The sequence below is a fragment of the Podarcis muralis genome, chromosome 1 (assembly GCF_964188315.1).
Source record: "Podarcis muralis chromosome 1, rPodMur119.hap1.1, whole genome shotgun sequence".
NCBI classification, from domain to species: domain Eukaryota; kingdom Metazoa; phylum Chordata; class Lepidosauria; order Squamata; family Lacertidae; genus Podarcis; species Podarcis muralis.
In genome coordinates, this window is record NC_135655.1 from 86,055,191 (window position 1) to 86,080,006 (window position 24,816).

General features: G+C 45.1%; 1 protein-coding gene across 13 annotated transcripts in view; it reads left to right on the top strand.

Annotated features, from left to right (window-relative positions):
* Window positions 1-24,816, top strand: part of TNS1 (tensin 1) — a 318,113-nt gene that overhangs the window by 90,435 nt on the left and 202,862 nt on the right. For all 13 annotated transcript variants that reach the window (XM_077934370.1, XM_077934367.1, XM_077934376.1 and 10 more), the window contains exon 2: window positions 10,331-10,445. In XM_077934370.1, coding sequence (XP_077790496.1) covers window positions 10,331-10,445 — 115 coding nt within the window. The remainder of the gene's footprint in view (window positions 1-10,330; window positions 10,446-24,816) is intronic.

Consider the following 24,816-nt stretch of genomic DNA (forward strand, 5'->3'; position numbering starts at 1 on the left):
TTGAGGGTCAAGGTCTGGGAACTTCCTTGCCAGCCCAGCTTGTGCAAACAGCTGGGTATCGTTAAGGCATGAGGTGTGGAGCGATGAGGCGGGCAGGGGAGGGGGAGCAGACTGGCCTGATTGTCTTTAACTCAGCAACAGTGCCCTAATTTCTCCATGGGGACCATCAAATATAAAAGGCCCCAAAGCCATTTAGGGGGCTGGGGTGTGGGAAGCCTGTAGGCCGGACTCTCGTGGGACCTGTATCATAAAACATCCAGGTTTGTGGCATAAGAAAACAACACACAAACGGTGCCTCCTTCATCCTTTATGTATGGGGTCAGACTCCAGTCAGTTTGACTGTCTGCTGACTGATAATGCAGCAACATAATCTTATTCTAAATGTTTGGTGGAAAGGAAGGAAGGAAGGGAGCCCAGGTCTCCTCTTACCTTCCTTGTTTTCTTTTGTCATTCCCAGCAGTGCTTCCAGATCTAATCTTTTATCGTTATCATTATTATTATTTTTTTAAAAATAAGAAGTTGTAAGAGCAGAAATTAAGTCTCCTCCCCACAACTTCTACATGGAGTTGCAATGACTTTGGATGAGGAACTGTCGTTGGGTATATTGAGAGGTTTTGGATTCTTGAAGTATAGGAATGCCGGAGAGTTCTGTTTGGTCCACATTTTAAAGCAAATTGGTCTAATCTCCACCATCTCAGGGCTAAGTTATGGTATCTGCACTTGGTCTTTGGATTTTGCGGTGCAGTTCTCGGCTAAAAAAATCAAAAAAGCACAAGAAAATGCATATACAAATGTGTGCCTTGAAGAAAAATGCATACAAAAATGCATATTTTAGCGGGAAATGGGTGCAATTTAGATGAAGTTTTTTTGCCGTGTATTTCAAAAGAGATGGAAAACAGGAGTGAGCTATGATTGAAAGCATGCAAAACTGACACAGGCTGGTGATAGGCTGACCTGCCCATCTCTCAATGGGAGAGACATTGCTTATGGCCACTTGTGATTAGTTCTGAACAGAGGAAAGAAAGGCTGCACTATTTCTGCCTGCTGACTGGCTGCTCTCTGGCCAAATTCAGCAAATGGAATTGCTTCATTGTCCCGCTGCTGATGGCTAGACTAGGGAATCTGGAAGGGCTGCCTCTGGGAATCACCACTGCTATCCCTACCCTCCCACAGGCTCTGGAGAAGCAGCCCTTCTAAAATAAGGCATCCTTGAAAACAAGATGCCTATCACTTTTAGTTCTGGGCCAAGCTACATATGACAGCAGCCATGAGATGGCTGCTGAAAGTCATGTTCTCCCCTATTTCCTCATAATGTGTGACTTCACCTATGCCTTTGATGCAACATTGTTATGTTGAGCATGGTCCTTCACAGTAGCTGCTTCTAGTGGGATGTGAGAAAACATGACATGATGGTCCCTGCTTCTGAGAAGCTCAGTGCAGCTGACACTTTGCATGTGGCCTGGAGTTAGGTGCTTATTTTGGTTTGGTTCTGATCAGTGGCGTAGCGTGGGGGGTGCAGGGGGGGGGGCCCGGCCGCACCGGGCGCAACATCTGGGGTTAGGGCAAATCCACGGGTTAGGGGGCACAAATCCACAGGTTAGGGGGCGCAAATCCACGGGTTAGGGGGCGCAAATTACTTGCCTTGCCCCGGGTGCTGACAACCCACGCTACGCCGCTGGTTCTGATTAATGAGCCTGGGGTTATTGCAAGGAATCAGAGAAGGATACAGTAGTTCAAGCTAAGTCTTTTATCAGGGGAAGTCCTAGTGGTTCCAGCCAAATGCCCTCACCCCAGTAGTTGCTGCATGGAAAAATTCCCCTTAATATCAGATGTGCACAGTGAGCTTCCAGATAATGCAAGGGCATAATCTGAATTAAGTCCCCAGAACCTTCCCCATATCTAATGCAAGTAGACACTCTCTTTCAGTTACTACGTAACTCAAGGAAAGCAATATTAAGGCAGACTCCAGAAAACATCTTCCACAGGTATCTGAATTAAGTCAAAAGTTGCATTCCATATGAAATGCCTCCATCTTTCCTCATGAGAGACAGCTCAGTCACCTGGTTGTACTTTCTGATTGCCCAGAGACACCACATGACCTCCCGGCCACTCTCTGGCAGAAAAAAATTGTACTGTGATGCCTGCTTATGGCTCATTACCTGTGCCCTTTCTCATTCAATGTTCCTTCCACCCAGTGCTTAATGAGATCACTCTATATATTAGAGCTTGCGCCCATTAGGAATCCCATTGGGTTTGGTGGAGAGGAAGGTAGGAGGACCAACAGTAGGTGGAGCCAGAGTTAAGGACAAACAGAGATGACTAATTCTAGTTTAGTCTCCATCCTCTGATGAGTTCTACAAGAGACTGAGGAGGAGGAAGCTGATTGTGCCACTTTCTGGACTGGTCATATGTAAGAAGGTAGGCAAGTGGGAGCTTGCTTGGACAGACTGAGATTAGTGGGGCAGTACTTGATTTGTCCTAATAGACCAGCCTTCAGTGGTCCCACTGGTGCCTGCCTGGTCCTTATGCCCATTCTCTCTACCCTTCCCCTGCTTGCTGTGCAACATACCAGGAGTCTTGCAATGCTTCAGTAGGATGAGGTGAGGGGGCAGATGAAAAGGCCTGGAGCATTTCAGCAAAAGTTGTGGCTGCTTCCTTGTTGGTTTTAAACCTATCACTCCAGTCTCCAAGTTTTAGCCTTCTAACCCTATGCAAGTCCCATGCTGTAGCTCTTTGTTCAGTGCTGGGTGTTTCTGAATAGTTTTTCGTAAAACAACAACAACACATTAAACACTAAAATAGCATCAGCAGAAGTGGTAATAGTAATACAGAGTAGTGGCAGCATCTGGTGGAAGCAGCAGTGTTGTGAGAGGGAGGGAGGCAGAGAGAGAGAGAGAGAGAGAGAGAGAGAGAGAGAGAGAGACTTCTGAAAGGGGGAATGTATCTGCAGTCTGGTATCCAGACATAGAGTTTATCAGCCTGACAATACTTCATTCTTCATGTGCAAATTAAATAAACAGCCATCCCTCCCCCACTCAACTCTCCCTTGAGGCTGAGAGTGAGAGTTGGTTGGGGAAGGAAGGAACGGAGGTCATCTGAGTAGAGGGAACTCATGATCAAGTAACTTTCTTTTAGCAGGGAGATTTGGACTAAGATTTAGCACTGATAGTGGGAAGTGTTGGGTGCGCAACCTCCCCCACCCCTTGAGGTTTTATTAAAGCTTGAACGATGCGGAGAAAATTGGTGTGTAGTTTGACTTTATCACTTAGCATAATCAAAGCACTAGATGAAATGAACATATTTAATGCAATTTAAGCCTCCTCCCTTTGTGTTCACATACTCAGGATGATCAAAAAGCAGTTTAAAAGGATGTATTTCTTCTGCGCTTCCAAAGAAGTGCCTCCAGAGTGAAGTGGTGATTCACTTCAAAATTATCGATTGTGGGAGAAGTCCAAGTTAAGAACTCTGAAATCACCGACATAAATTACCATGGCACAGGGAGGATGCTACCATAAATATGCAATTTTGTAGGAGCCTACAAAAATTTGTAACTTGGCCTGTATGGAGAATGAGCTTGGGTGTGCGACAGTCAAAGCAGACCGGCATCAGAAGAACTTTTGATGTGTAGAGTTCTCTGGGTTGGTACACTGGGGAAAGGATTGCTTGAGGGGATACTTGAAAGAGGAAGAGTGTTAATGGTTCCCTTCTGTTCCGGTAGTTCAGGGAGCTAAGCAAGTGTGGGATGATGAGGATTAGTGCAGTTCAATGAATGAAGCTGGACTTTGGTCTAGAACAGGGGTCAGCAAACTTTTTCAGCAGGGTGCTGGTCCACTGTCCCTCAGACCTTGTCGGAGGCCATTAATTTTTTTTTTTTGGGGGGGGAAATGAACAAATTCCTATGCCCCACAAATAACCCAGAGATGCATTTTAAATAAAAGCACACATTCTACTCATGTAAAAACACACTGATTCCCAGGCTGTCCGTGGGCCGGATTTAGAAGGCGATTGGGTCGGATCCGGCCCCCGGGCCTTAGTTTGCCTATCCATGGTCTAGAAACTCACCTCTGCCATGGATTCATTATGTTGCCTTTGGACAGGGCAGTATCTTTCTCTCCATCCTAGCTTTGCCACTCCAATTGTGGCATTGTGAGATTAGACACAGCCAAGACTCCAAAACGTTTGCAGGCTAGAAGTATTTCCTGAAGAATAAATATTGATGGGGTTTTAAAACTTAACTCTTCCCCAACCTTTCATTTGCGGCTACTGCCCAAACTAGCGTGGGTGATGTTAAGGATGATGGGATTTGCATTCCAAAGCATCTAGAAGGCAGCAAGGTTGGGGAAGGATGAGCTATAACTTCTCTGCGCAGGGTGATGCATTCCTTCACTGAGGCTCTGGCTCTCTGTGGCATTGAATCAACCAGCATTCGCCCTTCCAGCTTTCCAAAGGGCCCAGGGAACGTTCACCCAAGAATGCTCCAAGTCTATTAAAGGAGGAAATGAGTACATAGCGTTGGATTGCTGGACGTTAAAAGAGTTTGCTGCCAAGCAGAGGGCAGCTCAGCCTTCTGAAGCTGGAGGAAGGTAGGAGAGGACCCTGGAAGGAGACAGCTGGTGCCCTAATAGTTTTACCTCAGGTGTTCCCAATTCCCTTGAGGGTGGGAGACGGAGAGAACTGGGGATTGATTTCCTTTCCATCCCGTCACAGAAGGATGCTGCCATCCCATCACAGAAGGATGGTCCCTCTTCCTTCCATAACCTTGGAGCCTGAGAAGGAGGCAGGCTCTCCATCTCTATGTCAGGGAGAGAATTAAAATGGCTACCCATGGCCTCTTGTGGGGAGGAGACAAGAAGTAAATGACTTGTGAGTGGTGGGATTTGGTGTGGGTGTGGTGTGGTGAGACCAACATACCCCTTCATCTTGAAATTATTCAGAGCCAGGACTGTGGTTCAGCTAGCTCCTTACTGCTTACACTACAGGCAGCAGCATGGGCGTAGCCAGGATTTTTGTTAGGTGGGGCAGAACTGACATGATTGGTCAGTTAGTTAAGTATTTCTATTGTTTTACAATGATCGGGGGGGGTCCCCCCTTGGCTACACCCATGGGCAACAGGTCTCTGGGATTTTTTTTGGGGGGTGGGTCCTGTCACAGCCCTGCCCAAAGATGCTGCAGATTGAATCTTGGCTCTTTCTGTTCAAAGCAGGATGCTCTGCCACTGAGCTATAGCCATTTGCAACACTTGGCTCCTAAAGGATCATGGTACAGATGCTGTGAAACTATATTTTGGTGTGCCTGTGAAAGTCCACATTAGGCAACACTACCAAGGGGGTTCTGCCTGGCTGAGACTGGGAGTCAGATCTTTCAGCATCCGAGATGCATGTATTGAAGCCTTTTCTGACAAGACACAAAAAGTAAATTTTAATAACAATTCCTTTAGCATACACTTACCCAGATATACCCTTGGCTACATTTGTTTTCCATTTGTGGTAGTTTGTCCACAGCATTGTTTGGAAACCTGTGGTTAGGAGGAAAGAAGGGACTTTGTGTTCTGTTGTGGAAGCAAGGGCTGGTCTCTTTGAGCCAACATGTTCTTTACACTCGGGCCCACCCAGCTCTACAAATAGTTTGCTCTTGTCTCTCAAGTATAAAAACAAAGTCTCATGCTTTGGCTGAATCAAAAGATGCTGAGAGGAGCCTCAGTCCACCAGTCATTGCAGGCAACTAGTCACACATAACAGGAGCCCCCTAGATGCAGATGGGCACTACTAGTCACATTAAAAGTTGTGCCTAACCAGTTCAGTAGGACAACTGGGATATGTATGCAGTAGTATTGCAGATGGGATTGTGCATCTAGATGTGTCTGCAGTGCACACGGAAGGCTGTACTGGAGTAAGGGATGATATCCAAATAGGAACAGAACTGATGGGATGTCTGTGTGCCCTTTTCCTCTTAATACACATAGTGGGATTTCCCACCTTTACCATGTGCCATTGTAACTAATGTTGAAATTTTGCGCAGATGAATTTTTCAATTTTTTTCCAAAAATTCAGAACATTTCAAAATTTACAGTGGTACCTCGGGTTAAGACCTTAATTCGTTCTGTAGTTCTGTTCTTAACCTGAAACTGTTCTTAACCTGAAGCACCACTTTAGCTAATGGGGCCTCCTGCTGCTGCTGCTGCTGCCGCGCCACCGGAGCCTGATTTCTGTTCTCATCCTGAAGCAAAGTTCTTAACCCAAGGTAATATTTCTGGGTTAGCGGAGTCTGTAACCTGAAGCGTATGTAACCTGAAGCATATGTAACCCGAGGTACCACTGTATATGCATGTTGAATATCTACTCTTTCATTTTTTCTTCTTCTTAAAAATGTGACTCACACATAAAGGTAAAGGTACCCCTGCCCGTACGGGCCAGTCTTGAAAGACTCTAGGGTTGTGCGCCCATCTCACTTAAGAGGCCGAGGGCCAGCGCTGTCCGGAGACACTTCCGGGTCACGTGGCCAGCGTGACAAAGCTGCATCTGGCGAGCCAGCGCAGCACACGGAAACGCCGTTTACCTTCCCGCTGGTAAGCGGTCCCTATTTATCTACTTGCACCCGGAGGTGCTTTCGAACTGCTAGGTTGGCAGGCGCTGGGACCGAGCAACGGGAGCGCACCCCGCCACGGGGATTTGAACCGCCGACCTTTCGATTGGCAAGCCCTAGGTGCTGAGGCTTTTACTCACAGCACCACCCGCGTACTCACCCCCAACCACCCCCCAATATTATATAGTGTGGTGAGAGCCAGTGTGGTGTAGTGGTTAAGAGTGGTAGAGTTGTAATCTGGTGAACCGGGTTCATGTCTCCGCTCCTCCACCTGCAGCTGCTGGGTGACCTTGGGCTAGTCACACTTCTCTGAAGTCTCTCAGCCCCACTCACCTCACAGAGTGTTTGTTGTAGGGGAGGAAGGGAAAGGAGAATGTTAGCCGCTTTGAGACTCCTTCGGGTAGTGATAAAGCAGGATATCAAATCCAAACTCCTCTTCTTCTTCCCCATTAGCTAAAGTGGTGCTTCAGGTTAAGAACAGTTTCAGGTTAAGAACGGTCCTCTGGAACGAATTAAGTACTTAACCCGAGGTACCACTGTACTTGTACAGTTTGTCCTCAGTCCTTAATTCAAGTAGCATCATGGTGAGAAAAGCTAGAAAAATATAAATGTGAATGTTGGCAAATTAATTTGAACTTGGAGAAATTAACAGGAGAATGTCCCCCTCTTCTTCCCCTTCCCCCTGCATTGCTTCACTTCTACCTATATCCAGGCATCTCACTAAAATGGCTCGCTGTCTGACAGATGCTTTTAGAGTAACCCAGAGCCCACTTGCTAGTAGGTAGAATGTTGCTGCAATCTAAGTGTCTGCAAGAAAAGCTAGCAAGGTTCTTCCTTCAGTGGCTGTCCCTAGGATGTTTGAGGCAACATCTGACCCAGAACTTGCTTTGCTGGTGGATTAGCAATGGAGACTGGCACCCAGTGGTGCAGTGAAGAAATGAACCTTTAAAATAATAATCCTTAGTCTGAGGCCCCATCTGCAGTATACATTTAAAGCAGTGTAATACTACTTTAACAGTCACTGCTTTTCCCAAAGAATCTTGGGAACTGTAGTTTGTTGAGGGTACTGAGAGTTGTAGGAAACCCCTGTTCCCTTAACAAGGTACAGATACCTGAATGGTTTACCAATCAATCCCTGTTCCTGATCTGGTTTTTCACAATAAAATGTGACACGTAATGGTGAAGGGAGCTGAACCTTCCCCTACTATACCTCTCCTCACTTTGTGGCTTTGAGTGTGCCTCTTTTCAAGTGCTGAAGCTGGACTGGGAGAAAAGTGCCTGAGAGCAGCAGAGTGTGTGGGGGTAAGAGAGAGAGAGAGAGAGAGAGAGAGAGAGAGAGAGAGAGAGAGAGAGAGTGTGTGTGTGTGTGTGTGTGTGTAGGAGGGAGCAATCAGCTACCCACACTTGTGTGCCCCTTTTGATGTTAGCATTAGTCTCACCTGCATTTTATTTGTGAATGGGGGAGGCATGTGAAGAATCAGCCACCTCACCCCATCTAGTTTGCCACCCCCCAACTTCTCTCCAGTCACAGGGAAGCAATGTTGCTGCACTTTAAGGATATGCATTATATATCGGCTGGTGCTTGCTGATGTTGGATCCAAGAAGTCCTTAAAAACGATCTCATTTATTTGTTTTTGAATGGTATTTATGAGTAGCCTTTCAGCTGAAGTACCCAGAGCAGCGTACATCGAACCATAAGAAGACATGATAATTAAAAGCCTTCAATAAAACCAAAGAGCAGCAAAACATTACATGGCATAATGTTTCAAAACCAGCTGGCACCTTGGAGCTGTTCCATATGTCGCATTTTGCACTCCCAGATATAAAACACAAATTCATAGTGTCATTTGTTTTTGTTTTTTAAATTGAGCTCAAGAGTGCAAAATGCATACTACCGTATTGGCCCGAATATAAGCTGCACCCGGATATAAGCCGCTCCCTTAAAATTGGAGGGGGGGGGGCAGAATTCCAAAAGGCACTCGCCCAATGAAGTGCAATCACACAACGGGGGAACACACATAAACACACACACGAGGCTTGCCCAGGGAGGTTTGGGGGTGGGAATCAAATGGGGATTAACAAGCACCCGTCCCATTTGAGGTAGAAAAATAATTTGGAGTAGAAATGATATACAGTTGAAAAAGAAAACTAAGGAACCAGAGGAAGGTGTGTGTGTGGGGGGGAGTCACGGGATTTGGAGAATCCCATTTTATAGATTTGATACTGCTTTATGTATAGTTTTCTTTGTTTATGGATGTTATTGCATTTGTTACTGTCTGTTTTTATTTTTTTCTGTTGTTACTTTTGTTGAAAACTTAATAAAAAATACCATTAAACCAACACCCCCCCCCCAAGCACCTGTCCCAAACAAGCACACTCTCACCACTGAAGCCCACGTGGTCATCCACTGCCAAATACAGTAACTGGAAGACGCCTGCTGCCCAGCTGTAAAGGAACTGCCTCACAGCTGATTGGAGATTGCAGTGCATAGGACACTGCTGCTGTGTAGGAAAAACTTTGCGTGGGCAGCAGCCACTGCTCAGCTTGGGGGAACACCACCTCACAGCTGATAGGCTTCTGCGGCACATCCGGAGCCCGCGTGGTCCTGAGTGCTGCAGCCAAGCTCTGCCAATTCCAACACCACCGCTATCACAGACCAGCTGATTGGCTCCCTGCAACAGTGCACCACCTCACAGCCGATCAAAAAGCCAGTTTTTGTAAGGTTGCGAATATAAGCCGCACTTTTAACTTTTCAGGGTCGGAATTTGAAAAAAAAAAAGTGTGGCTTATATTCGGGCCAATACAGTAGCTAGGGGATGAAAATGCTTATTGGGACTCACACATAGGGTAAAAACTATCATTACACACTTGGGGTCCTTTGCTTCCTTCATGTGTGGACAGTGCGTTTCTTTGTTCAAAATGAGATGTGTGATGTGCTGTTGGATCTCCCATGTCATTCAGTTTCTAGAACTCTAAATTCTGTGGATTGCGTGGCAGAAAGGAGTTAGTCCCTGGACATGTGGAGAATTCCCTTTATTATCAAGGAGCTGCCACATTGTCTTCATCACTCCCTTTCTGGGCTTAGGTAGCATAGTAATAACAATAACAATAAATTTATTATTTCTACTGTGCCCATCTGGCTGGGTTTCCCAAGCCACTCTGGGCGGCTTCCAACAGAAGGTTAAAATACATTAAAAACTTCCCTAAACAGGGCTGCCTTCAGATGTCTTCTAAATGTCGTATAATTGTTTTTTCCTTTGACATCTGGTGGGAGGGCATTCCACAGGGCGGGCGCCACTACCAAGAAGGCCCTCTGCCTGGTTCCCTGTAACCTCACTTATCGCAGTGAGGGAACTGCCAGAAGGGCCTCAGCGCTGGACCTCAGTGTCCGGGTTGAACGGTGGGGGTGGAGATGCTCCTTCAGGTATACTGGGCTGAGGCTGTTTAGGGCTTTAAAGGTCAGCACCAACACTTTGAATTGTGCTTGAAAATGTACTGGGAGCTACTGTAGGTCTTTCAATAGTGTCTTGGCAGAACTGCTTCACTTTCTCCGGAGAGGTTTTGTCACTGCTTGGGTAGTGTGCTGCAAGAGTAATAACATGCATTAGATGAGGTAGATCCTTGGTGATAAAAGCAGGAACTCCACAAACTCTGCTTAGTAATTTCTTAATCCATTCACTGGTTTCAAAATGGAGAACTCTTTTACTTCTTTTAACAGCGCTGTTTCTCTTTCCTTTCCTCTCTGCAGCCTGAGGACCTTGAAGCATCCACATCCCACACCTTCAAAGTGAAGAGCTTCAAGAAAGTGAAACCATGTGGGATATGTCGTCAGGCTATTACCCGGGAGGGTAGCACCTGCCGAGGTGAGTGAGGCTGGGCATGGAAAGGTTGGAATGTGAAATATAGCTTGTTCGTTGGGTGGGGAAGGAGAGCTGATTCAGTTTGGTGAACAAACTGTATAATGGTCCTGGCCAAAATATGTAGCACCCTGGACAATCTTCGCCATCCTCAGCCAAATGAAGAAGCAGTGTTCAAGAGTATAGTGTGAACACACATGAGGCCGCCAGCTTGCTGAAATGAAGCACATCTAGATCTAGGTCCATGTTTCCAGGGAAAAAGGTGGGATATAAATCTGAGATACAGAAATATAAGCTATAGCAAGGAACAATGATGTCCCCATTTTACAAGTGTGGGGAGGAGGGACCATGTGGAGGTTCTAGAGCTCCAATAGGTGTCTACAGATGACTGCTCAATCAATGATGAGCTTCTAACTTACTACCATGTGCGTGTAACCATGTCCGGTACACATTCTGTCTGTCTATAGTATCTGACCATGTAGCAGAGCAGACACTCGTAGATATATGGGAGAGCATAGGCACCCTGAAATTCACTATGTGGCTAAACACTAGAAGTGTCCTATATCCATATGGCAATACTGCGGTAAGTTGACACGGGGTGATTGTGAAGTAAATAGTCATTTTGTAGCCCCTGTGGGCAATTTTGAAGCCAGTGGGGAGGCGGGAGCAGAGGTGAAATGATGCAGATAACGCTTTTTACCATAACGCTTCATGGTGTTTCCAAGGCTTCCTAGGTCTTCTCAATGGTATTTCAGTGACTGTAGTTTTGCAGTTGGCCACAGGATGTCACACTTAGCATCTACTACCTTTTCGTTCCATGGAAGCTTTGTGTGAATGAAATGGAACCATTGCTTGGTGCAGTTAATTACCCGCATTCTGTTGTGGCAGGAAAGGTGCCAGAAGGGGTATGTTGGTGACTTTCATAGCACTCCATTCAATTTCCTTACCAGGAAAGTTTGGCTATGGTGTGAATGTGGTGCATAATTCACTTCTGGTAATTGGCAAATTAGGAATCTAAAAGCAAAGTCTGGGGGACCGTATGCTTTCAGGTCTGTGAATAGCACAAGCACAACCATAGAAAAATGGGTGCAGAATCATCTTCAGACATTCAGGTGCTTTGGCACTTACACCAATTGATTGGACGGATACATGATGAGGCTCAGCAGTTCATTCATTCACTCATTCATTTATCCATTCATTCATTTTATTTGTTTGCCACTTTCCCACAAACCCCCTCCCCCTGCACATAGCAGCCTGCAACAAAGAAACAGAGTTGCATTTCAAATGAACACTATAAAAACAATTCCATAATAACATAGCAAAATAGTAACAGCAACAATTTCACAATAACATAACAAAGCAATACCATAGTGACAATTTCATAATAACATAGCAAAACAAAAATACAATAACATACAACGCTCCCACATTTCAGTACTATAAATATAACAAGATTAGTTAAACAACATGTAGCATCTAGTAGCAAAAATAACAAGTAGCAAAAATAACAAGGGAGCTTTACAGTTTCACCTTAGTCCTGGAAACACCTCTCCCATGATGTTGCTCCCATATGAACTTTCTGAACCTCATAGGAAAACTTTGCCATGCCAAGCAATCACGGAATGTGGGAAATGGGTTTCTGAGTTAGAAGTGATCCAGCATGCTAGCTGCACATGGTAGGAATTACAAATGAACATAAACAACACACAGTGGGCTTAAACATGTGGTAGATGTAATGTCTAGACCAGATTTGGACACTTTTGAAGAGGGTGGGGGTGCAATCTTTAGCAAAAAAGTATAGAAATGTGGGCTTCCCTGATACTTATATATTTAACTATAATACTGCTATTCACAAAGCATTTACTCATCTAGGTGCTCTGTGTGTCCGCTAACATATTTTGAAAAGATCCCTAACCCCTTTGCTAGCCCACGCATGTGCCGTGTGTTCATGTGAACCCCAGGAATTGCTGAACTGGTATGACATGGAGTATGGGCTTGGTAAATAGGGTAAGCACTTAAAAATGTGATGGGTTGCCTTTGTAAGTAATAGATTTTCATGTTTCAGTGTTGCATTTATAATGATTTGGTATTAGATCCTCATCTGCTGGCAGCGACTTCAGCTTTTATCATGCCCAATAGATAGAAGAACATGCTTTGGAATTCTGCAGTCATGACCCCAAAAAGAATTATTGCAGGCAACTCCTGTAGCTGCAGGTTTAAGCACTTGTAGCCTGTTTGTACTCCAGGCTGTTCCTTGAGAGTTTTGCAGCTTAGCACAGAGAGTGGTGAAGATATCCCCATGCAAAGTCCCAGTTTGCTGGTAGGGTATTTCCTTCAGAGCCACGTTACCTATTGCAAAAAAGATTCATGCTCCTTCCTCACTTGCATTTTTACTTGGGAAGTGGGACTTGGGAAGTGGGACTCTCATGCGCAATGCATGAGATCCACAAGTCCCAGAAAATAAATGCAAGATGCACCCTTGTTCTGCTTCCTTTTAACATGTGGACCAGCCCTTATGGTACAAGAGGGGGGCACCCACTCTTAGTCTTGTGAGCCAAACATAACATCTGAGTGCGTCAACTGTCGATGGAAGCAGAGCTGCAAAAAGCAGCTCCTTGTGGGTTTTACATGCTTAGGGGACTGCTGAAGAACAAGTTTTCCCATGACCCCTGGAGTAGAGGATGAAGTGCTGGCTGTGGTAGCAGTGATGTGGACTCTTTGATTTCAAACATAGGTAGTCACAGGGGAACTTGGGTTGGGCTGGGGAAGGAAGCAGCGTAGTTCAAGATGGCAGGTGAGTGGCAAGAAGCAGAGGATGGAGTGCAGTGGCAGGACATGTTGGTTGCCTGGTTGGTTGTTGGGAAGGGGGGAAAAGTAGCTGAGTTGGGAAAGGACTCTATGCTTGTAGGCTACGTGGAGATTTTGGCAAATGACTTTTAGACTTTGAACATTCTAAAGGTAAAGGTAAAGGTAAAGGTACCCCTGCCCGTACGGGCCAGTCCTGACAGACTCTGGGGTTGTGCGCCCATCTCACTCAAGAGGCCGGGGGCCAGCGCTGTCCGCAGACACTTCCGGGTCACGTGGCCAGCGTGACAAAGCTGCATCTGGCGAGCCAGCGCAGCCCACGGAACGCCGTTTACCTTCCCGCTGGTAAGCGGTCCCTATTTATCTACTTGCACCCGGGGGTGCTTTCGAACTGCTAGGTTGGCAGGCGCTGGGACCGAGCAGCGGGAGTGCACCCTGCCGCGGGGATTCGAACTTGCCGACCTTTCGATCGGCAAGCCCTAGGCGCTGAGGCTTTTACCCACAGCGCCACCTGCGTCCCAATGAACATTCTAGCCCCTGATAATTCACTGTTATGTTCTAGAACACACTGAATGAGATAGGCCTGTGGTGGGTGGCATGCAGCATGCCAGGTGTGGGGAACTCATTTCAGCCTGAGGGCTGCATTCCTTTCTGGGTATCCTTCCGAGGGCCAGATGCCAGTGGTGAGCAGAGCTAGAGGTAAAAGTGGGCAGGGCAATGAATGTGACTCTTATAATTCACTACCGCTCTTTCAACATTTGCTGCTTCTGTTTTTAACACTCTTTCAAGAACAAGTATGTGATACCCCCTAGCCTTCATCTGGGTTCTCATACAGTCCAGGCTAGCTATACAAGTTGGAACATATCACACACATTTAAAATAGAAGCAATGAATGTTAAAGATCTGGCAGCACTTTCTAGGAAAGAGCTGGGATGTGAATTGACCTACTGTGTTTCATCAAATACACACACACACACATGCACATATATACCATCGTATTTAGTAGCCCCTTAAAATAAACATCCCTTCCAGAGCACACTTTAATTATATTTGCTTAGGATGTTGCTGCCATGTTTGAAATGCTAATTGAGTGAACACTGACAGCACACAATTCTTCTCCCCCCTTCCCCCCCTTCTGGCGCCTTTGAAATCTGCTCTTGACTGATTTTTAGCCTAAATCAGGATCCGTGTGCGCCCCACAAAGAGAGCTTTCCAGCTCAATGTATTCTCTTAGCCTCCCTGTTTTTGCTCCATGCGTGAAAAGACGCAAAATGCAAAGTATCTCGGCTCACAGCTGCAGTCCATGTTTCATATTGGAGGCACAACTCCTTAACACCATAGCCCTACCCCTGGCTCTGTCAAAACCCCAACCCAGGTCAATTTTGAAAAATAAAAAGCTTCCTTTCACCCAGTAAGACAAGGAGAGCTTTTCCTGCAAGCTTGGAAAGAGCTGAGATGGGCACCTGGGGTTTATTATTATAAAGGTTTGGGAGAAAATGTTTAGGGAAATAGCCCACCTGCTTAGGATGGAACAGTTCCCTCCTCTGTTAGAAGGCCTCTGCTTGCCCTCCCACTTTTTGTTACATTCCTGCACATAACACATAACTTAAAACGTTAGGTGGGATAAGAATTGACTCACGGCTGAGGCCCTGCAACCCTTTGGCTTTAGCAGAAGAGTCTGCTTTTTATAGTTTTAACTTGTTTATTTATTTTACTAGTTTATATATAGTTTAGGGCTCACAACATTCATGCTGCATTCAGCTTGTGAGTGGTTCATCATCACATAGCCTTTGACTTTGCACCCTCTCCAAACCTTCTGAAAGTTGAGTTGAGTGATAGTGTGCAAAATCATGGCTGCCACTTTGTGATGAATCACGTCCACATCTTGTCCATGTTTTGAACACAGGATGGTTGTGTGAACTGCCCCTTGGTGGTCTCTGTGGAGGGCAGAGCAAGCAGTGCCTTTCAGTTTAGTAACTCTTCAAAAAAATAACCAGAGTCTAAGGTGGAAAAGAGAAAGAAACTTGGAGGCATTCATTCAAACCACCACAAGCTACAGTTTTAGCTGAAGGTAGCTCTGATTGTTTCATATTTGCGTAGTGCACTGCTCTGTAAGTTTAGAAACTCCTGCACTCTCAGCCAGAATGGGTTTTGTCGCTGGTAGAAGGGTGGTCTCTGGGAGGGGAAGGATTCTTCTGCACAAATAACATGGATGAGTAAAGTTGAGCAGGAGGTTACTGCAGGAATGGGAGGTCATTACCTTCCCGTCTTGCATGTGACTCAGAAGAGCGCACATGTGCCGGAAGGAATGGGATGGCCCACTGTAGACCCCAGCAGCTCACACTGTCAGTCTGACACAGCTGATACAGATCAGGTGGAAGTCACTGGGCAGCGAGTTGTGTTCATATGTTCAGCCAAGTTCTTTTTATCGGACCTGGTCAGGTGCACAGTTCTCTTTCCGATGTCTCAGACAAGGAGGAAATGCTTATTGAGACTTCAACAATGCCCGCTTCCTGTGTTCCCTCAGGCAGGAAACAAGCGCAGCAGCAGAGAATGCCTGAGGGCTGATTAAGCCACCAGTCTTTGCTTGGAAATCTGGGCTGATTCAGGCTTCTCTCCCTCCATTGCATGGCGCTTGCACGTCCTACCCTTGCTGCAGTGTGGAAGGGAGCAGCCACAGCCCCTCTAGCATCTAAACAGGAAGCCCCAAAGAAGGCACTTCAATGTTTTAACCTAATGGCATGTTTGCTGCAGAAAATCTAGCTGAAATTGTATATTCTCACCATGCATGTGTGCACGTACATGTAGTCTGGCTTGTTCTGCAAACCAAAATTTCAGTGGCACATCGATTAAATTAGAAATATTTGGGAGAGCATAAGTGGGCTCCACCAGGGGTCCCCACTTGCTACTTTGTGAGCTTCTGTTGGTGCTTCTTTTCTGAGCATGAGCACTAGGAAGCCTTTACCTCCTGAGATAAATAGAGCCTCTGACAGTTCTGCTGCTCCAGAGGGGCAGAGAAGGTGGCTGAAGTTGGGAGAGGAGGAGGAGGTGGAAGATGATGGGAGCTTTCAGGAGAAGTCCATCTTAGTCCAGCAGCTGGAAGTTTAAGAGAAAGCCCCAGAAGCAGGCACAAAAAACTTAAAGAGGTTGTCTTCTCCAGCTTTTGATAACTCTCCAGAAGCAACCAATCTGAAGACACTATGGCAAAGGTTGCTAGCCTGCCTCACTTTTCAAGTAACTGGATTGCTCAGAAGTCCTATTATATTTGTGTAGCATTGATGTGTATGTTTGCGACTTTATAAGCCATTGTTTACTGAAGCTAGGCACAAGTGTTGCCCTTCCCATCTTTTTCTCTGTGCTGTGCCACTTTTTGGTTTGTTTTGGTTTGCGCAAAGTGTGTGTCAACCTTTAATGTAGCTTGCCCTCCACCTTTGCTTGCAAAGTTACCTGAGCTCACATTTAACAAAGGGGGAAGCTGAAGGGCGATGACTTCTCCCACCAAGGATTGGCTCATACATGAGCGTGCCCCACTCATATTTCTCAACATGTGGATGAATGTATAAATGGATCCCATGGTTTTCAAAAGATGAGTGTCTTGAGATAGTTTGAGGTAGTATGGAAGTTCCATTTGCGGTCTTGGATGTGAGCTGACTCACTGAGATATGCTAGTCATCACTTGATGGTGCAGCGATTAAATTAGGAACATGGATATAGGAACTGAATTCTTCTAAAAGCTGAAACCCCGTATTTTGCCTGCTAAACAACACTGATTTCCTGTAACTTGCCTATTTATGCGTCAGCATCTCATATGACCCGAAACAGCACTTGCTGCTTCCTGTTCTGCTGGAGAGCTAATAGCTGCTGGTTTTATTTGCAAACATTTCTTGGTCATTAGGTGCATTACAAGCGACTGGACTGTATCAGAAATGAGAGCTTAATTTGGGTAAAATATTAACAAATGCAACTGTTTCTGGAGAAGTTCTCAGATTCTTGTAATTCCAGAGTGCTTTTCTTTACTCCCAGGAGGCCATTACTGTCCATTTCCAGATAAGAATGGTAAAGCTTTATGCCAGCTAAAAATGCTGTAGAAAAACAATTAAAATTAAACAAGAATAAATGAATTCAAGAGGAACGGAGCTGCTTCTCCTCTGGCTTTAAGGACTTGGCACCAATGGGAATTTGGATTACCATACCTCTTGGCAGTTCTTCAGCGATTTGGGTTCTCTGAACCTTTCAATGTGCTTCCCTTTGAGTGGCTCTTGGGTAGCTTGGAGAAAGAGAGAAGCTATAATATTGCAGTGGAAACAGGATAGCCTTTATCTGACTCTTTCTGCAGTGCCACTGGCAGCTGCTAAATGGAGTCTGTTCCCTCCTCCTGTTCCTAACCAAAGTTAGGAGAATCTGGAGATAATGGCCAGATTCTCAGGATGACCAGTGGTACATGAAGAACAGGACATATGGAACAGCTCTCTGCCCCCACCCGCAATGCAGTGCCATTTTAAGCGGCCACCCAAACACTGCATGCTTGTGTGTGCCAGGCTAGAGGTGGTGCCATAGTTGCATCCTATCATAACACAGTTCCAGTTATTATCATGCTATTGCCATGCTCCACTAAACTGTATGGCTGGAAAGGGCCCAAAAGTCATCTAGTTCATAAGCCAGCACTTGACACAATTGTATTTGTTTGCTTGTTCAATGTATATCCTGCACCTTCAACCACTAGGGATACTCGGGTGCCCAAAAATGCATACAGCAACAACAATTAAATCTGCAAACATATAATTAATTGCAGTAAAAACAAAGCAGTACAAATAGTAGCAAATGCTTAATAATGGCAGTCATAAAATCAACCCTACTGCTTGCAGTTGGAAAATCCAGATATGATCAAACACATCACTAAGGTGTCTTATTTTTATTTTCCCAGATATCATTCACTGAGCCCTCACTCAATTAAGCACCTTTATTCCAACCTGATCTTTTTGAGTTGGAGTAGTTTGCATGCAATTGTGTAACGGCAATCTTCTTGCGATGAATAACTGCTGGTCTTGCAGCAGCTGTTAGCAGCCAGATGTTCTATAGGCAGGCACACAATGATGTGCTTGGCAGATCCACCTCCATCCTACCTTGAGTGATGTAGTGCATGTAACCCTTCAGCACTGCTGCACTTTTTAGGCAATAGCTTGGTGCACAGCACCAGCACCAGCACCAGCAGAAACTACAGCACAGGCTCTGGGCTTCATTGTCCCCACAGTGCATTGTGTTACAGCTTTATGGGTAGCCCTGAGATCCTGCATGCTGCTTGGCTGGTGGGCTGTCTTGGTGTCATTTGGTTTTGGCATATTTGTGGACTGCCTTGGGTGACCTATTTCAGAAAGACCGTATAAAAATGTTAAAACTAAATAGCTTTGGGTTTTTAACCTTCCTGTTCATTTCTAGTTGCAACTGGCCATTATGCACCTATTGATTCATCAAAACAGAATTATACACCTATTAACATGCCTCTCAAAATAAATGAAAAAAACTCCTTTGAATTATGCAGGCCTGAAGACCTTAACAGTACAGAAGAAGAAAGAAGCTTGATGGTTTGCATAATTCTAGTCATGATGGTCATATTACTCTGTCATGAAACTTCGAAATATTAAGTTGGCTGCGTTGACAACTGAGGTATTTGAGAAAAATTGAATGCTGGGGGCTTGGCTATAAGCCTTTACAAAGGAATTCAGGGAAAATTCCTCAATTCTTGTGGGGATAGGTGTGTGTGTGTGTGTGTGTGTGTGTGTGTGTGTGTGAGAGAGAGAGAGAGAGAGAGAGAGAGAGAGAAATTGACTGGAATCCATTGGCCTCTGTCCACTTCTGATCAGCTGAAAAGGTTGGTAGGAAGGCTCAGGATGACTAGATAGTTCATATAGGATCCTATACACAGAGAGATAGCGTATAGAGCAGGGAACTGAAGTGCTCCTTTCTAGGGCTGTTCAGCTTTTCAAGATTAAGTATGCATGCTATGGTCAAGATCTGACATTTGGGTGAATAAGTATTGCTCTGGAATCATTTGCTGGCTGTCACACTCAGTGTCCTGACCCTGAAGTCCCCCCCACCCTTTGACTCATTTTGCAAGCAAAGGCAAGAACCCTGGAAGAGATATTTTAATATTTACATATGTTTGGATTGCGTCCATACATTTTTGTTGAAAACAAAGCTGTCAAAAGATATCTGATATTGTTTTAAATTTTTATATATTTTCATCATTTGAGTGACTATGGGGCCCTTTTCAGGACCAAGGTCCTTTCAAACCCACTTGCTATTAAAAATTGTAACAAAATAAGTAAAGCAACCTACAGATTAGAACTTTTTTAAAATTTAAAAACCAACAGAGCAGCACAAAGCAAAAACAGCATATGTAATAACATGACAGCCTCTAACATCAGATACCATTCCAATAGCAATAATAAAGCCAGTTGTTAAACCCTACTGGCTACCTAACCAAAGGTGGATTGAAAAATACTTATATTTAGGGGCTACCTAAAATAAAACTGGAAAGGAGCCAAACATAACTCCATAGGAGTCCCATAGGTGAGGGATCACTGCTGAAAAAGTCCTTCCCTTTCCCGCATTCCCTCAAGCCTGATGGTACCCAGTGGTGCACCTGCAAGATGGGCAGGCTCATATGGATGCAAGTAACTTGACCCCTAATCATTTAGGGCTTTAAAGGTCAGAGTTGGCACTTTAAATTGGACTTGGATGTTCAGCAGCAGTGAGTTCTTCTGAACAACAGAGCTAAGGCTGCCAGCACTTCCTTGGGAGTCTTCCCTTGTGTCACTTATGCTACCTGCTGCAAATCTCGTTTCTTTTGAGTCCCTCCAGGTGTCCCTTTTATTCCGCATGGGGCGATCACACTGCTTCATTTTCAGTCAGTGCATATCACATAATTGTTCTGGTTTATTGTTGTTGTGCTATAGCAATAATATGGTAACATTGGGGAGGCATTGCAGAACAAACTAAAGTATAATAAATCCACTTTAGATAAGGCTAAGCAGAACAAAGAGAGTTTCATGGATAAGATTCAAAAACTGTTGGGAGGGGTAGATCAGCCCAGATACTGATAGCCCACTTCCCAGAAAAGTACAGTTAACAAGTCTGGACTTGGCTGCATTCTTGTCCCAAGTCTCTCTCTCTCTCTCTTTTAAGAGAAGGACAGAGAGAGCTGAGGAGAGTCCAAGTGCCCTGGCTCCTGCTCCTCTTCTGCTCACTGCTAGGCCAGGTTTTCTCTACTGTTCAAATCTTGGCCTAAAAATGCAAAGGTAACATATCCTGTATAGCAATCCCCTGCTCCTGTAACCTTTCCTTGCTAAGAACAATGGCTGTCTTGTGTATCAAAGTAACAGATGCTGTTTCTGGCAAGGGCTGCAGCCGCCAATGTAAACCGCTCTGGGGTGATTGAACTTGACCCAACCCAAGGCTTTGCTGGCAACATACCAAAGTTTCGGGCTTCACAGGGGTGGGCTGGGGAGGAAAGGGGAATGGAGTGGGACTTTGCAGTGCATAAATCTGGAAATGTTGCCCCTCAACAGGGCCATGTCCCCATCTAGGGTGAATTCTGCGCTGGTTTGCAGCACTTAATCTGGGTTAAAGTAGGTGCTAGTTCGACTTGACACCCAGCTATACTCATTCCCATTATAATAAAAGTCAATGCCTCTGTATTAAACCATATTCCCAGGAAAGAATTACCGGTACACAGCAAGAGAGTCTTTTTTTAAAACTGTACATAGCCATAAGATTTATTAGGAATAGTGTAGAGAACCAAGCGTCCCCTCTCTTATCATCTGTACCATGAATAAACAACAGGCTCTTTACCAAAGATGAAGCTATATTTTGATTTATTTTTTTAAATGGCTGGTCTAGTACTACTGCCGTAAACCCAACAAACCCCTCAGCTGTGCAAGGAGATGGCTTTAGGTAAATCTCTTCTCTCCTTTTCAGCCCCAACACACGCAGACACATACCTTCAAAGTAAGAACAACAGTTCTGGAGTACTTTATAGGACCATTATATGGATTTATGAGAAAATGTTCACAATGTGCTTTGAAATGCACTATAGCCAGATTGGTGTGTATGCACCGCAAGATCTCTTTAGCAAAGGCAAAGTTTGTGTTGGATGTAGTTACGTGCATTAGAATCTCCTCTTTGCTAAGTGCTCATCCAATGGAGCTCAAGATCAACTAGTGACACATTAAATATTAAGAGAGCAATAAACCTTAAATGCATACCTTCCCCCACTGCAAGGGTGAACATCTTGTTTAGTAATGAAGGCCACCCAGGAAATTCACCATGAGCCAAATGATAATATGTGTCAGGGGTTCAGGGACAGAGGCACAGGTGAGGGAGGAGACAGAGAGCGAGGGGGAAGAATCCCAGGGCAGCGAGGAAGAGGATGACGATGACTTGAGGGATTCCATGAGTCTTTCAAGTGAATCGGAGGATTCCCAGAAGGGGGCGCCTGTGGTCAGGCCAAGGGGAGTCACAGGGGGGACTCGTCAGGAGCAGGGGACCAGCGGGGGAACCCAAAGTGGGAGCTGGGAGTCGGGACCGGCTTCTCCGCCAGAGCGCAGTGAAGGGGGTGGAGATTCCAGAGTGATAGGAGAAGCAGGTCCGAAAGCAGAGAGGGAGGGGAGATCAGAGCAAGACATCCTCCCGGAAGGGGAGGGGAGTAGTGCAGGGATTAGTGTAACTGTCAAGAGGAAGGTTGGCGGTTGCGAACGCGCGCCAAGTTCAAATGTGGAGGCGCGCGGAAGAACAGGGAGCCCGGAGGAGGAGCCAGGTCCCAAAGCACGCAGGAGGGGGGAAGAGCTGTCTGGGGATTCCACGTCAGGGGAATCCAGGAGGGGCGAAACCCCAGGGGGCAGGAAGACCCTGCGGAAAAGGAAGGAAAGGAAGAGGTGGAGCAGCACAGCCCTCTTAAACTGGTGCAGAGGAGGGACTGACTCAGAGGGGACTTCAGCGGTCTAAGCGTAACAGACGTGGGGCTGCGCGCCTCGGCTGTGGAGCGTACAATGAACTTCAATAAACATTTTTGTATATAAACTGGACTTGGCGTTGGTCTCTTGTGAGCTGGGACCTGAGGCAGCCCTGACAATATGTCACTTGTATATTGTCAAAGTAACTCAAAATCTGAAAATTTGTGCTTGTGTATGTTGTTAGTTACCAGGCCACAGTTGGGTGGAGATGCAGGGCTGCTTCTTTGTCAGAGCAAAATTAGGAACTAAACCCTCAAAATCATGCAAAATCACAAGATGCTATATCATCGAAAAGCATGTTTGTTGTTTGTCCTGTGATTTCTGAGCCCCATGGAAACAGGACTAATTGATTATTTGTTTTGTTTTTCCTGTAAACAGAAAGGGGTAGTATTCGGGCATGTTGGGTGTACATGGGGTGAAGATGGGTGGGTGGGAATAGGGCACATCAAGTATCTATACATATAACTACTATCAGGTAACAGATCTTCCATTTTTGGTATATCTGGTGCCTGAGTGGTGAGGCTTAGTAGACCTGGCCTTTGAGTAACTCTTACACCAGCTCTCCCTCTCCATGGTTTCTCCATTGGTAGACCTCTCATTCATTGGGCACACTTGGTGTTTTGATGATGCCCTTCTTCTCTTTTAAAAAATTAATCATTTTGAAACAATAACAATACTTCAAATACAAAATGCAGCATTGGTATTGACTCCCACCTCTGCCATGGTTGATTTTGTTAATTTCTTTTCTACTAAATATTCTAATTTTCCCCATATCTTATTTTTTGTCAGTTTCATAATGATAATTTAATAATAATAATTTATTATTTATACCCCGCCCATCTGGCTGAGTTTCCCCAGCCACTCTGGACAGCTTCCAATCGAGTGTTAAAAACAATACAGCCTTAAATATTAAAAACTTCCCTAAACAGGGCTGCCTTCAGATGTCTTTTAAAAATAGGATACGTACCTATTTCCTTGACATTTGATGGGAGGGTGTTCCACAGGGTAGGCGCCACTACCGAGAAGGCCCAATATCTCAATATTTCTTACTCCTGAATTTAATCTTTTATTGTTAACTTTTTAATGTGTTTTCAGTAAGTTTCCAGATAATCTTGATGATATCCTTCCATCTGCAAATGAAATACTCCATTCTTTTCCTGATTTTATTCACCCGTCCACCCTTAATTAATTGCACTGCTGCTGCAATCAACTTCACAATTCCATGCATTTCTCCTTAAAAAACAAAACAAAAACCCAACATGTCAGGATAACAAACAGCACTGGACTGGACTGCCGGAATGCCATACAGAACTCCCAGCAAAATGGATATAACAGTTACTTTGCAAGGCTGGCTTAAATCATGCTCTCAGCCATGGTGCCCCTTGCCCCTGTGATAAATGGACCAAGAGGTTCTTTCTCCAGACAATAGTTGTGTCGTGTCCTACCCTTCTCTTTATTTAATTGTCTAGACTGGCTTCATAAATTCCAGTCATTGCTACGACTTCATTCACTTCCCCTCACAGTGCTACAATCAACCCTTCTTCCCAGGGAGTTCTGGGGATTTTAGCTCTGTGAAGGGAATAGGGGTCTCCTAACAATGATAGCTCAGTTGGTAGAGAATGAGGCTCTTAATCTCATGGTTGTGGGTTCGAGCCTCATGTAACTCTAACAACTTTCAGCACTCTTAACAAACTACAGTTCCCAGCAGGGCCGGATTTAGGTTTGATGAGGCCCTAAGCTACTGAAGGTGGGGCCCTTTATATGTCCAGTTGTCCTTTGTCAACAACAAATTATCACTGTTTTTTGTGTTGAATGGTAATTTATGGACCTAATCGGTATCTATAGCCATTTGCACATATGTATTTTATCAAAGTAATTGTTGAACTGAAATACAATTAAGAAGAAGTATATTAATAGTGAAATGCAATTTTTTCCTCTTTAAATATTTTTGGGGGCCCCCAAGAGAGTGGAGCCCTAAGCTATAGCATGTTTAGCTTACACGTAAATCTGGCACTGGCCCAGCATTCTCGGGAGGAAGCCATGAAACTGCTTTAAATCTATAGTGCAGCTGAGGCCTTACTTTTTTGGTTCATCCAGGGGAGGCATGCATTCCCTTGCCTCCCTACTCCAGATTCCTATGACTGGTCCAGCAACTGGTGGCCCTGTAACTACACCGGCCAGCAGATGGTCACTGTTGGTCTGCAAGCCATACTATGGTTCTTCGGTGATAAGCTACAAATAATATTCAAACGATGGTACCGCACGGCACATAATCTAGTGCAACATATTCCTCTTTGCTGTCTTCACTGAGACTGTTCCCACAGCGAAGGCAGAAGAGGATGGGTATGGCTGACTTAGGCCTTAAAGCAAGATCCTACGTATGTTTAATCAGAAGGAAGCTCTGTTCGCTTCAGCCAGACATTTCCTAGAATATAAGGCAAGCGTGGTGTGGTTATTGGCATGTTCTTTGTACCAGGACAGTAGTCGGGTGCATTCCGTTCCTGGCCGGCCCTTTCCTTTGGTAATTGTGAGCTTGTCCCTGCTACTGTATGTGCTGTGCT